Below are 13,995 nucleotides of genomic sequence, written 5' to 3'. Positions count from 1 at the left end.
CGCGCACATTGACAGAATCAACTGCCACTCCCACTCCAATCCCCAGATCAGCCTCTGAAGAGGCCCAAGCTGGGCCTTTCACATTACCGCCTGCCCCCTCCCCCCCTCCAACCCCCTATCAAGAAGTGTACATTACCAGAGATGTTCGAAAGAATAAACTTGGTACCAACCCGAGAAACGCTGCGCCACTGCCTGCGGGCAGGGGTGGAGTCAACAAGACCAAGCGCAGCGGGCGGTCTTAAATTAAGGTGGAGGAGAGATCGGTGCAGCCTTTCTTTGCTGCTGTTGTTGTTGTTATTTTTATTATAACTGTTCTCAAATTAACAGTTTTTTGTAAGTTATGTAAATTTACAAATTTAAAAGTTTGTAAATGATATTAAAGTTTATAAGTGATCTTAACTGAAAACTTTAAAGTTTGATACAAGAATATTTTTATTTAAGTTAAGTACAAATAAATGTTTGTTAAACTTTTGAATAAAATATATTTAAAATTATAATTATTATTTGTTCGATTATTAACACGACTTTTTGAAGTAATCAAGAATCATTTCCATTATTTGTTCCATTAACACAACACAACATTACGGAACAGCTCCGACAGTGAACATGGTCCACGTGGAATAGTTGCCGCTGAGCCTTCAGGCAACAAAGCGTTCACGGAGGAGCTGGTGGCACAAGGCTCGAGCAATCGTTAAAGGGGCACGACGGCCCACCCTCCTCCGCCATTGTGCTCCTCATCATCTGCATCTTCTTCATCATCATCAGCCACTCTCACCTCAGGTGGGTCTTCCACTACCAGCTGCTGCTGCCTCATGATGGTTAAGTTATGCAGCATGCAGCACACAACAGTGAACTGACCGACAATCTCAGGAGAGTATAGCAAGTAGCCTCTGAAATGGTCCAGGCATCGGAAACGCTGTTTCAAGATGCCAATGGTCCTCTCTATTATGCTGCGCGTCGCAATTTGCGACATGTTGTATTCTCGGTCAGCTTCCGTCCGGGTTACGCGTAGGGGCGTCATGAGCCAGGTGGTCAGGCTGTACCCTTTGTCTCCCAGTAGCCAGCTCTGCCCTTCTGGCTGCTGCTGAAACATGGTAGGTATTACTCTCACGTAGGATGAATGCATCATGGGTGCTCCCAGGGTATCTTGCATCAACTGACATGATGCGATGGATGTCGTCACACACGAGCTGCACATTATTAGAGTGGAAGCCTTTTCTGTTCCTGTACATCTCAGAATCCTCCAAAGATACTAGCAAGACAATCAATGTAGCCCTGTAACTTGGGGAAGCCAGCAATCCTGGAGAAGCCCACAGCCCTTTCACGCATTGCTTGGGTGATCATGGGGAACTTTATGTGGTCATTCCTCCAGGCATATAGTGCAGCAGTCACCTGCCGAATGCAGACATATGTAGCATGTTGAGAAATGGCGCACACACACCAGTTGTGGCCTGGAACGATCCAGATGCATAGAATGAAAGTGCAGCTGTAACCTTCACTTCAACTGACAAAGCAGTCCTCCTGACGCTTCTAGGGTGCTGGTCTGCTTTTACTAACTCACAGGTCTTGGTTACAACTTCTTTGCGGAAACACAGCCTTCTGACACAGTCTGCATCATTCAGGTGCAGGTACGAACGCCTGTCTCAATATACCTGACGTGGGTAAGGCCTCCTGCCCATCATCCTACGTGATCTGAGGTTCCTCATGCGATGACGTCGAATCAATCGTCTTCTCCGCAGCTCAATCATGCAGAAGGCTTGCACAAGGTATGGCATTGTCAGTATTGCCCCCATGATTAAATTGTACCTTTGCAAGAGGCTCAAAACGACAGGACAAGCTTCTTTGTTCTCTCTCTCCCCAAGGTCGACGCCCCAGTATGGACCACTCCCAGGTTTACGCATGCGCAATAGACTTGCTTAGAACGGGAAGCTAGGCAATCAAATGAGGACATCTGGGGTAAGGAAGTCTAATGCAATTCTTTAATTTTAGATTTTTTTCAAATTACCACCCCACCACCGACCGAACGTCTCCTCACCGGGCTCAAGGGACGGCCGGCAGAATTGTTCCCTCGTCTGGATACAGGGGCTTGGCAAACACTTCCTTTTGATGCTGCATCATAGTGCAAGGGTTCTCATCCCTTCAGTTCGGCTTTCACACACACCCACCCCTGCCCCCAACCCTCCCCGGGCTTGTAAGAACATAAGAAATAGGAACAGGAGTCGGCCATTTGGCCCCTCGAGCCTGTTCCGCCATTCAATAAGATCACGGCTGATCTGATCATGGACTCAGCTCCACCTCCCTGCCCATTCCCCATAACCCTTTACTCCCTTACCGTTCAAAAATCTGTCTATCTCCGCCTTAAATATATTCAATGACCCAGCCTCACAGCTCTTTGTGGCAGAGAATTACAACCCTCTGAGAGAAGAAATTTCTCATCTAAGTTTTAAATGGGCGGCCCCTTATTCGAAGACTATGTCCCCTAGTTTTAGTTTCCCCTATAGAAACATAGAAAATAGGTGCAGGAGCAGGCCATTTGGCCCTTCGAGCCTGCACCACCATTCAATAAGATCATGGCTGATCATTCACCTCAGTACCCCTTTCCTGCTTTCTCTCCATACCCCTTGATCCCTTTAGCCGTAAGGGCCATATCTAACTCCCTCTTGAATATATCTAACCAACTGGCCTGAACAACTTTCTGCGGTAGAGAATTCCACAGGTTAACAACTCTCTGAGTGAAGAAGTTTCTCCTCATCTCGGTCCTAAATGGCTTACTCCTTATCCTTAGACTGTGACCCCTGGTTCTGGACTGCCCCAGTATCGGGAACATTCTTCCTGCCTCTAGCCTGTCCAATCCCGTCAGAATTTTATATGTTTCTGTGAGATCCTCTCTCGTTTTTCTAAACTCCAGTGAATACAGGCCCAGTCGGTCCAGTCTCTCCTCATATGTCAGTCTTGCCATCCCGGGAATCAGTCTGGTGAACCTTCGCTACACTCCCTCAATAGCAAGAAAGTACTTCCTCAGATTAGGAGACCAAAACTGAACACAATATTCCAAGTGAGGCCTCACCAAGGCCCTGTACAACTGCAATAAGACCTCCCTGCTCTTATACTCAAATCCCCTAGCTATGAAGGCCAACATGCCATTTGCCTTCTTCACCGCCTGCTGTACCTGCCTGCCAACTTTCAATGACTGATGTACTATGACACCCAGGTCTCATTGCACCTCCCCTACCTATAGCTCTTGATTATCCACTGTTGGGATGTTTTTAGTGTTTTCTACCAGGAAGACCGATATAAAATATTTATTCAACATCTCTGCCATTTCCCTGTTCTCCATTATTAATTCCCCAGTCTCATCCTCCAGTGGCTCAATATTTACTTTAGCCACTCTTTTCCTTTTTATGTACTTGTAGAAACTCTTAATATCTGTTTTTATATTTCGTGCTTGTTTAATTTCATAATCAATTTTCCTCTCTTTATCATTTTTTTTAGTAGTTCTCTGCTGGCTTTTAAAAATTTCCCAATCCTCTGGCCCCCCACTCGTCTTGGCCACATTGTATGCCTTTGTTTTCACTTTGATACCCTCCCTTATTTCCTTAGTTAGCCACGGATGGTTATCCCTTCTCTTGCAGTCTTTCCTTCTCATTTGGATATTTTTTTGTTGCGAATTATGAAATATCTCCTTAAATGTCTGCCACTGCTCATCAACCGTCCCATTCTTTAGTCTATTTTCCCAGTGCACTTTAGCCAACTCTGCCCTCATATCTTTGTAGACTCCTTTACTTAAGCTTAGGACCCTGGTTTGAGAACCAACTTTCTCACCCTCCAACTGAATTTGAAATTCAACCATATTCTTTTGATTCTGCTACACAGTGTAAGGGTTCTCATCCCTTCAGTTCGGCTTCCGCCCCACGGGCTTCTTTAGATGCCGAGCCCTGAGCCCCTGTGTCCGGGCGAGGGACCGACTCTGCCGGCCGACGCACCGACCCTGGAGCCCGGTTTTGGAGACGTTCAGTGGTGGCGTTGCACTTTGAAAAAATCTAAAATTTAAGAATTGCATTAGACTTCCATTTTCTGCATTTTAAGTTTGAAAAAATTAAGCTGCATGATGCATATTTAATGTGATCTTGACTCCCTCCAAAAATTTGCCTAAAAACAATGGCGATTTTTGGTTTTTTGGGGGTGGTCACACACGACGTCCTCGGAAAAATTGTAAGATGGCCAAACTTGCATAAATGTGAAAAACTGAGGCAAAAAAAAACGAACCTAAAAAAAAATCTTAACTGAGTTACGCTGGCGTACAATGTTTGGGGAAACTTGGATATTTTAATTTAGGCCAAAAAACCGGCGCAGATAACGGGAAAATTGAGCCCTAGTCCTAAAAGCGGCAAGTCAGTGCAAGGGGAAGCGCATCCCATTCAAACGCAGCTAATTTCCCCCTATCCCCTCAGGATTTAGTTCGTGTTTCATCTTGAAAACTATACCTTTATATAATTTTTATTAAAATAATTTATCAATGGCAATGCTGCGAATCTCCACAAGTCGACAACACGAGGGCGCGCGGATCGGTCAACCCTTGCCGACCCCGATGCCGGTAGTGCGCATGCGGAGTTAACCAAACCCGCCCCGGTGCCGACGGTGCGCATGTGCGGTTAACTTCATACCCGCCCCGATGCCGACGGTGCGCGTGCGGAGTTAACCAAACCCGCCCCGATGCCGACGGTGCGCACCTGCGGGGTTAACCAAACCCGCCCCGATGCCGACGGTGCGCGTGCGGGGTTAACCAAACCCGCCCCGATGCCGACGGTGCGCATGCGGAGTTAACCAAACCCGCCCCGATGCCGACGGTGCGCATGTGCGGTTAACCTCATACCCGCCCCGATGCCGACGGCGCGCGTGCGGAGTTAACCAAACCCGCCCCGATGCCGACGGTGCGCATGCGGAGTTAACCAAACCCGCCCCCATGCCGACGGTGCGCACCTGCGGGGTGAACCCCAGCCGTCCCGCCGGCCTCAGCGCGCAGGCGCACACTCTCGAACCTTCCCTTGGGCAGGCCCGCTCCCGCCATTTCCTCTCCCTCAGTCTGGGCCGTGAAGCAACCGGCGCCTTCCCCCCCCCCCCCACCCCCACACCTGACCGTTTCTTTCACTCTCTCCCCCACTCACAGTTTTCCCTCGGGGTTTATTATTATTATTATTTTTTATATCCAAGTTACCGTAAAGTACATGTCACTGGCTCCGGGTCTGACGGCGGAACGGTGGCGGTTGTGCTCGTCCACACATTTCTCGACGAATTTCGCGCTCACGGGGTACTTGTCCGCGACGCACAGCGACGAGCACAAAAGCAGCAATTGGGCCAGGCGGACTCGAATGGTTGCCCCCGCCATGGCGAGCGGACGGAGCGGGGGGCCGGGGCCGGGGCCGAGGTGAGAGCGTGAGGCGCGAGCGGCGAGCGGACCGAGTGAGCGCGGCAGCGTGCCGGGCCAGCAAGTACCGCCAGCGGGGCCAGGAGGAGGGGCCACACCCAGCCCCGCCCCCCCCCCCCGCGCTCCTGGCCAATCCCGGAGTGCGCGGCTCCCGTGGCGCAGCGGGCTAGCGCACGGTCCTGGGGTGCCGCCGGCTGCGACAAGGCTGGGCTTTGAGAGTTCGAGCCTCGGCTACTCTGCAAAAAAAAAAAAACCCTCTTAATTACGCTTCACTATCAAAGAAGTTACTCCCATCGCTGTCAGAGCAGTTCCTGGCACCCCCATCATTGCTGAAAGAAGCAACGATAGAAATCATCATCATCATCCATCACAGGCAGTCCCTCGGAATCGAGGAAGACTTGCTTCCACTCCAAAAGTGAGTTCCCAGGTGGCTGAACAGTCCAATAACAGGAACCACAGTCTCTTGTCACAGGTGGGAACTGGTTTGCCGCACACTCCTTCCACGCTTGGTTTCTGCACGCTCTCGGCGACGAGACTCGAGGCGCTCAGCGCCCTCCCCCGGGATGCACTTCCTCCACTGAGGGCGGACCGGTCTTTGGGCCCAGGGACTCCCAGGTGGCGGTGGGGATGTTGCACTTTATCAGGGAGGGCTTAGAGAGTGTCCCCGTAACGTTTCCTCTGCCCCACCTTTGGCTCGTTTGCCACGAAGGAGTTCCGAGTAAAACGCTTGCTTTGGGGAGTCTCGTGTCGGGGGCATGCGGACAATGTGGCCCTGCCCAGCGGAGCTGATCGAGTGTGGTCAGTGATTCGCTGCTGGGGATGTTGGCCTGGTCGAGGACGCTGACGTTGGTGCGTCTGTCCTCCCAGGGGATTTGCAGGATCTTGCGGAGACATCGCTGGTGGTATTTCTCCAGCGACTTGAGGTGTCTGCTGTACATGGTCCATGTTTTTGAGCCATACAGGAGGGCGGGTATCACTACAGCCCTGTAGACCATGAGCTTGGTGGCAGTTTTGAGGGTCTGGTCTTCAAACACTCTTTTCCTCAAGCAGCCGAAGGCTGCACTGGTGCTACTCGAGGCGGTGTTGAATCTCCACATCAATGTCTGCTTTTGTTGATAAGAGGCTCCCGAGGTATGGGAAATGGTCCACGTTGTCCAGGGCCGCGCCGTCGATCTTGACCGGGGGGGGGGGGGGGGGCAGTGCTGTGCGGCGAGGACAGGCTGGTGGAGGACCTTTGTCTTACAGATGTTAAGCGTAAGGCCTCTGCTTTCATACGCCTCAGTAAATACGTCGACTGTATCCTAGAGTTCAGCCTCAGAATGTGCGCAGACACAGGCGTCATCACCGTACTGTAGCACAATGACAGAGGCTGGAGTGATCTTGGACCTGGCCTGGAGACGGCGTAGGTTAAACAGCTTCCCACTGGTTCTGTAGATTAGTTCCACTCCAGCGGGGAGCTTGTTGACTGTGAGGTGGAGCATGGCAGCGAGGATGATTGAGAAGAGGGTTGGAGCGATGACGCAGCCCTGTTTGACCCTGGTCCGGATGTGAATTGGGTCTGTAATGGATCCGTTGGTAAGGATCACGGCCTGCATGTCGCTGTCAGAGCAGTTCCTTGCCCCCATCATTGCTGAAAGAAGCAACAGTAGAATAGCAGAGTCACAATCATTCAATCCTCCTTGGATGCAGGAGTAGTGCTGGAGGGTTGCTAATGTTACACCACTGTTTAGGGGCTCAATTTTGCCCAAAACCATTTTTTGGCACATTGCCAGAGTTACACCTGTTTTTCTAGACCACAATTGCTCCAAAAATAAATGTGCCAAATTTCCCCGCTCTATTTTTTTCAATTGGCGCCGCGCAGCCGATCTTGTAGTATCAGGGGTGGAGCCAAATGTCTGCGCCGAGAAACAATGTCGCCCCTTCTGCACATGCATGACAAAAAAAGGACGTTTTTGACATGATTCCTATGGGCACGCATGCACAGTACAGCTCCCAGTCTGCAATCGGCCATTTTTAAAGAGCGAGTTGTGTGTGTGTGTAAGAACTTTTGAGTGCTGTGTGAGAACTTTAATTATCATTGGAAAAATCGGAGCAGCAATACAAGATGCAACACGGCGCAAGGACCAAGAATTTCTTACAGGATGAAGTGGAGGTACTAGTTACTGTGATTGAGGGCAGATGGCAGGAGCTGGACACCAGCAGAGGTCACATAAATGTTTCACCCAAAGAAATGGAACCAACTTTCAGAAGATTGCTATGCAATGGTAACCACCCTGCCGTCTGGAGGCCAGTGCAAAAAGAAGTGGCAGGACCTTAGTCAAGAAGTTAGTGTAAGTAATATTTTTATTTTTCAATGGAATTGCAATTATAAATGTGACCATCTGTATATGTCCCACCCAGCAGAAAGACACCCTCTTTTAAAAAGCTATATTTTCAACTTTGCAGAGGCAGGTGGCACACAACAAATGAGAAATAACTCAAACAGGCGGAGGCCCGGCAAATCTGCACCCACTGACACACTTGGAAGAGAGGCTCGCTGCTTTGATGGGTCCTGCCTGGAGAAAAGCAACCACCACTGCACAAGCTGGGCCCACACTCGAGGGAGAGGGCAAGTCCTGCAAATTCCACAGTCTGGCTTTGCTAAAAGTCAAGTACTGCACGGGCTAGCCATGCTTCGGTTCTTGGGGATGTCTCCCTCAGCTATGCTTTGGTAGATGCAATGTGCTATCATTCATCATGGTCCTTCAAATCAGCCTGCTGCCTGTGCTGTGTGAGCCTACTCATACCACCCTGCCCCCTCCTTTGCTGCTAACCATTTGTCTGTTCCGTTATATTTTGCAGAACTTGAGGTCAACCCTGACGAGGCTGAAGCCGATGCAGACACGGACAAGCCTGAAGAGGGCAACATCATCCAATCCCACCTTCCAGATCAAGAGCATGGAGGGGGGGGGGAGAATGGATTAAGCCCCCACCCTTTGTACTCACATTGGAGGAGGTGCAGGTGCCACCAATTGAGGTGCTATCCCCTTCCCTGAATAGTAGTTTGAATGTTGGTGGGACATTCCATGGTTTCCCACCGACCGAGGCTGGGGATCCCAGTGGGGTGCAGCGAGGCACACCCAGGGCCCCACTGTCCGAGGCTGCGGATCCCAGTGGGGTGCAGCGAGGCACACCCAGGGCTTCACCGTCCCAGGCTGCGGGTCTCTCTGGAATGCTGCGAGCCACACCCAGGGTGAGGAGGGGGAAGGAGAGCTCGACCGCGCTCTCCTGAGGTGCAGGATCTAACAGATGTGGTTCACCTGATGGCAATGAGTGCGGAGAGCATTGAGCTTACCCGATCACTCCTGGACACCATCAGTGGGGTGGGTGATGAGGTATCGGGACTGTCAGGAGAAGTAACAACACTCATGAGAAATGGGAACGCTGTCTCATCCGAAAGACGGCACCTCCGACAGTGCAGCACTCCCTCAGCACTGCACTGGAATGTCAGCCTAGATTTTTGTGCTCTAGATTTGAGCCCACAACCTTCTGACTCAGAGGCGAGAGTGTTGCCCACTGAGCCATGGCTGATACCCTTACGTTTAGGCACTTTACAGCCTTCTGGACTCAACATCGAGGTCAACAATTTCAGACCATACCCTCTGCCCATATTTTGTTCCCTTTTTTTGGGATGAGATGATTTGTACAGTAAAAATGGCCGTCCTTGTCTCTGATTGGTCCCCTTGGAGGATAAGCCACACCCTGAAGTTTCTCTGGAATGTGTAACTGGAACCGCCCAGCCCAAGTTCTCACGGACTTCGCAAATTGTAACTCGATCCACTTCGACTTCCAGAAGCCACAGAGGATAGATCTCCCCAGAAGTCACCAAGTGCCAGCCGAAGTCCCTTACCCCAGCGCAAGTGCGTCCCTCCCCTCCCACTGCCATAGATAGGCCATTGTGTATGGATTGCGAACAGGTTTATGAAGTGAATAGTGACAGTGTCGTAACTTCTGGATTGGAACAACCTCTCTCCCCATCTCCCCCCAGTGTCTCTCTCTTGCCCTCCTCCCCCCTACCCCCAGGCTCTCTCTCTCCCAACACCCCCCCCCCCCCCCAAGCTCTCTCTCTTTCCCTCCAATCTCTCTCTCTCTTCCCCCCCAGCCCCCTTCCCCACCCCTCCAAGCTCTCTCTCTCCCCCCCAGTCTCTTCTCTCTCTCTCTCTTTTCTTTCCCACCCCCCCCCCCCCCCAGCCGTCACTCGGAGCCCTGCGGAGGATCAGAAGGCCTGGTTGGCGGTTGCCCAGAGGTGCTCGGAATGTGTTCGGACTGATTGCAGGGCCCTACTTCCGGGTCGGGGCCGCACTTCCGGTTCCGGCAGGAGGTATCGGGGGCGCAGTCTTAACAGGACGCATGCGCAGAAGGACAGAAAAAGAACAGTATGAAAATCAATCCTTTTTTTAAAAAAATAACCACCCCCCCTTTTTATTTTTTTCTCTCGGTTTCCCATGGCAGCTGGGAATTAGTTCGCCATTCACACCTTATCTAGGCTTATCTTTTTTCTAACTTGTGCCATTACCATCTCAATTTGGCCCATCATCCCCTTTGTCTCTCAAATCTCCTACCTACCTTCCACCCTATTACAGATCTTCCCTTTTGTTCTTTCCTCCCCTCCCCCTTGCACTTCCTTCAAAATTTGTAGCTCGACGACAGAGGTTGGGGTGGTCTTGGACCTGGCAAAGGTTGAACAGCTTCCCACTGGTTCTGTAGTTTAGTTCCACTCCAGTGGGGAGCTTGCTGACTGTGAGATGCAACATGGCAGCGAGGAAGATTGAGAAGAGGATTGGGGCAATGATGCAGCCCTGTTTAACCCCGGTCCGGATGTGAATTGGGTCCGTAGTGGATGTCGTCGTGGAGCAGGCAGAGGATGGTGACAAACTTTTGGGGGCATCCAAAATGGAGGCGGACGCTCCATAGACCGTCGCGGTTGAGTGTCAAAGGCCTTTGTAATGTTGAAGGACGCCATGCATAGGGGCTACGCTGCAAAAATCATTTCCGTAGTTTGATCATGATTGCTTCCAACTTGTATTCTTCTGTTTTGGCTATACTGATTGCTCAACAAATCCAACCAATGCAGAGCAGCAGAGTGTACGAAGATGAATAGGTCTTTTGCAACTTCCTCCTCAAAGTTACAACTTCTAGATGCAGTACTTTACATTTGTCTGTCTTCAATTTTCATCTTATCCTCCCTGGTATATCCTAAAAAATATCCCCTACATTCCTTTGCATTTGCTATTATAACCTTTCTATAATGCTTCGAAACTGCCCAAAACTGTGCACAATGCTGCAGCTGAGGCCTAATTAGTCAGTATGACTCAGCTATTCACTGGAATTTATTTTTACCTACAGTTATTTCTCAAATTTGTCTCAGTAATTTTTCACAGTTTGCATAAAACGACCATAATGGAGCTTACAGCAATGTTATCAATAAATTAATACAACTTAGTCAATGTATTCACTGAGGCATATGAAAGCATGGGCCTTAGGCTTAACATCCGTAAGACAAAGGTCCTTCACCAGCCTGTCATCGCCGCACAGCACTGCCCTCCAATCATCAAGATCCACTGTTGGCCCTGGACAACGTGGACCATTTCCCATATCTCGGGAGCCTCTCATCAACAAAGACAGACATCGATACGGAAATTCAGCATCGTTTCCAGTGCAGCCTTCGGCCACCTGCGGAATAGAGTGAAGACCAGGCCCTCAAATCTACCACCAAACTCATGGTCTACAGGGTGTAGTAATACCTGCCCTCCTGTATGGGTCTGAGGCATAGACGATGTACAAAAGGCACCTCAAGTCGCTGGAGATATATCATTAACGATGTCTCCGCAAGATCCTACAAATCCCCTGGGAGGACAGGCACACCAACATCAGTGTCCTCGACCAGGCTAATATCCCCAGCATTGAAGCACTGACCACACTCGATCAGCTTCGCTGGGCAGGCCACATAGTATACATGCCAGATACGAGACTCTCTAAGCAAATGCTTTATGCGGAGCTCTTTCATGGTAAACGAGCCAAAGGAGGCCAGCGGAAACGTTATAAGGACACCCTCAAAACCTCCCTGGTAAAGTGCGACATCGCCACTGACACCTGGGAGACCTTGGCAGCAGACTGCCTGAGGTGGAGAAAGTCCATCCGGGAGGGCGTCGAGCTCTTTGAGTCTCGACGCAAGGACCATGAAGAGGCCAGGCGCAGGCAGCGGAAGGAGCGCGCGGCAAACCAGCCCCACCGACCCCTTCCCCCAATGAATGTCTGTCCCACCTGTATCAGGGTCTGTGGCTCTCGTATCGGACTGTTCAGCCATCAAAGAACTCACTTTGGGAGTGGAAGCAAGTCCTCCTCAATTCCGAGGGACTGCCTATAGAAACATAGAAAATAGGTGCAGGAGAAGGCCATTCGGCCCTTCGAGTCTGCACCACCATTCGATAAGATCATGGCTGATTATTCCCTCAGTACTCCTTTCCTGCTTTCTCTCCATACCCCCTGATCCTTTTAGCTGTAAGGGCCATATCTAACTCCCTCTTGAATATATTCAATGAACTGGCATCAACAACTCTCTGCAGCAGGGAATTCCACCCGTCAACAACTCTGAGTGAAGAAGTTTCTCCTCATCTCAGTCCGAAATGGCCTACCCCTTATCCTAAGACTGTGTCCCCTGGTTCTGGACTTCCCCAACATCGGGAACAATCTACCCGCATCTAACCTGTCCCGTCCCGTCAGAATCTTGTATGTTTCTGAGATCCCCTCTCATCCTTCTAAACTCTAAACTTCTAAGCTCCAATGTATAAAGGCCCAGTTGATCCAGTCTCTCCTCATGTTAGTCCAGCCATCCCGGGAACCTTCGCTGCACTCCCTCAATAGCAACCTAGGAATTGTTGAAGCAGCCTAGGATACTGCCCTGAGGAACTCCAGCAATATCCTGGAGCTGAGATGGTCTCCAACAACCACAAATATCTTCCTTTTTGCCAGATATAACTCCTAACTACTAGAGTTCCCCCCATCCCCGATCTTCATTGATGCCATGATAAATCACTTAACTTAATACAGTAAGTTTTATTAGGTTACAATCAAATGGAAACCTCAAGGATTTGACTCAACAACAGATGCATCATTAAACATAAAAAGTTTAATTGGTATCAAATTGTCCTTTTGATAGCATAACATGATAATAAAGTTATAAGTGTGACAACAGTAAAAACAATCTAAATCATGTACAGTAGCATCAAAAAAGTGCATTTAGCTGAAGTTCACAGATTGTTCCATGATCTGACCATGATTGATGGTTGAATCTTCTGCTTGTTCAACAATAATGCATCTGTCTCTCATTCGTTGTTTAAAAACCAAGCTCCAAGGTCTCTAGTATTTATGTTGCTGTTCATTTTATATTATTAATTAATGCTTCTCAAATTAATTAAGAAGTCCTTAAGTGCAAATTGGCATTAAAAGCCGTTAAACTTATTCAAGCTACATTCCCTTTTTGTTTGAAAAATAATTTAATTCTTTCTGGATGCCCGTTTCAAATGAATAGTCCAAAAGTATTCTAAGGATCCTATATGACACAAGTTTAGGCAGTGTTAATCCAGTGAGTTTAGGCAGTGTTAATCCAGTCCTAGTGAGCATGGGCCACGTGACAAAGTTGCCTCTAATTTGGCAATCTCAAACAGAAGCTAGTGAGCAAAATAGAAAAAAAACCGTCACACTGATTCAGTATGTGTGCTCTTCTGAGGCTGGAGCTAAAACAAATTATTGGAGCATAGAACAGTGAGCTTTACACTGTATTTAACTGAACAATGCTCAATCTGGGAGTCCTTGACGTTAACACTGAATGCTTAAAATGGAAAGAGTTCCATTCTCCGGTGCCAATATCCCTCCTCTTAACAAGCAGAAAAATTCATAAGAAAACATCAAAAGTACAAAAAAATCAAAGTGTACCTCCTGAAAATTTGAATCTTAAAAAGCATTTGAATCTTAAAAAGCATTTCACAAAAGCAAAACCTCATTTTTAAGTACTAAAATGAAATGAGTACCTCACATAATTTTCTCTATGATAATCAATAATTATACTGGTCTAAAATATCCACTATCCCCCTGATGCATCTCTTAGCTGGACAGTGCATGATATAGTGACCGGTACATTTAAGTTGCTGCCACAGCGGATAGAGGGGATATTACGGAGTACCTGACGAATTGAAATTTGTATTTTAACTTAAGAACAAGCTTTGACATGAGGGACATCTTGCTGGCATTCTGAATGCCAGAATAAAGAGGAAAATGAATGGCATGTTGTGATTCCTAGCTCTTCAAAAAACTAAATATAAATGGGCAAGTACATTCAGCTAATCTAATTTATGGTCCAATCACAGCATCTAATGGGAATGGAATATATTCAGTGTGGCCCTGCCTGTTTTGAAAAGTATCTTGGAAGCACTGCTCCAGGGCTGATGGGATTGAGTTTGTCCTTTTCTACAAAAGAACATAAGAAATAGAGAGCATAGGTCATATGGCCCCACCATTTAATCAGATCATGG

General features: G+C 48.8%; 1 protein-coding gene across 1 annotated transcript in view; it reads right to left on the bottom strand.

Moving 5' to 3' along the window:
- Nucleotides 1–5,512, bottom strand: part of LOC139280577 (GLIPR1-like protein 1) — a 69,667-nt gene extending 64,155 nt beyond the window's left edge. Inside the window, exon 1 of the mRNA XM_070900091.1 lies at nt 5,216–5,512. Coding sequence (XP_070756192.1) covers nt 5,216–5,386 — 171 coding nt within the window. The 5' untranslated portion in view covers nt 5,387–5,512. The remainder of the gene's footprint in view (nt 1–5,215) is intronic.
- Nucleotides 5,513–13,995: the final 8,483 nt, after the last annotated feature.

Source organism: Pristiophorus japonicus, chromosome 15 (assembly GCF_044704955.1).
Source record: "Pristiophorus japonicus isolate sPriJap1 chromosome 15, sPriJap1.hap1, whole genome shotgun sequence".
NCBI classification, from domain to species: Eukaryota; Metazoa; Chordata; class Chondrichthyes; family Pristiophoridae; genus Pristiophorus; species Pristiophorus japonicus.
This window is presented reverse-complemented; position numbering and strand designations above follow the sequence as displayed.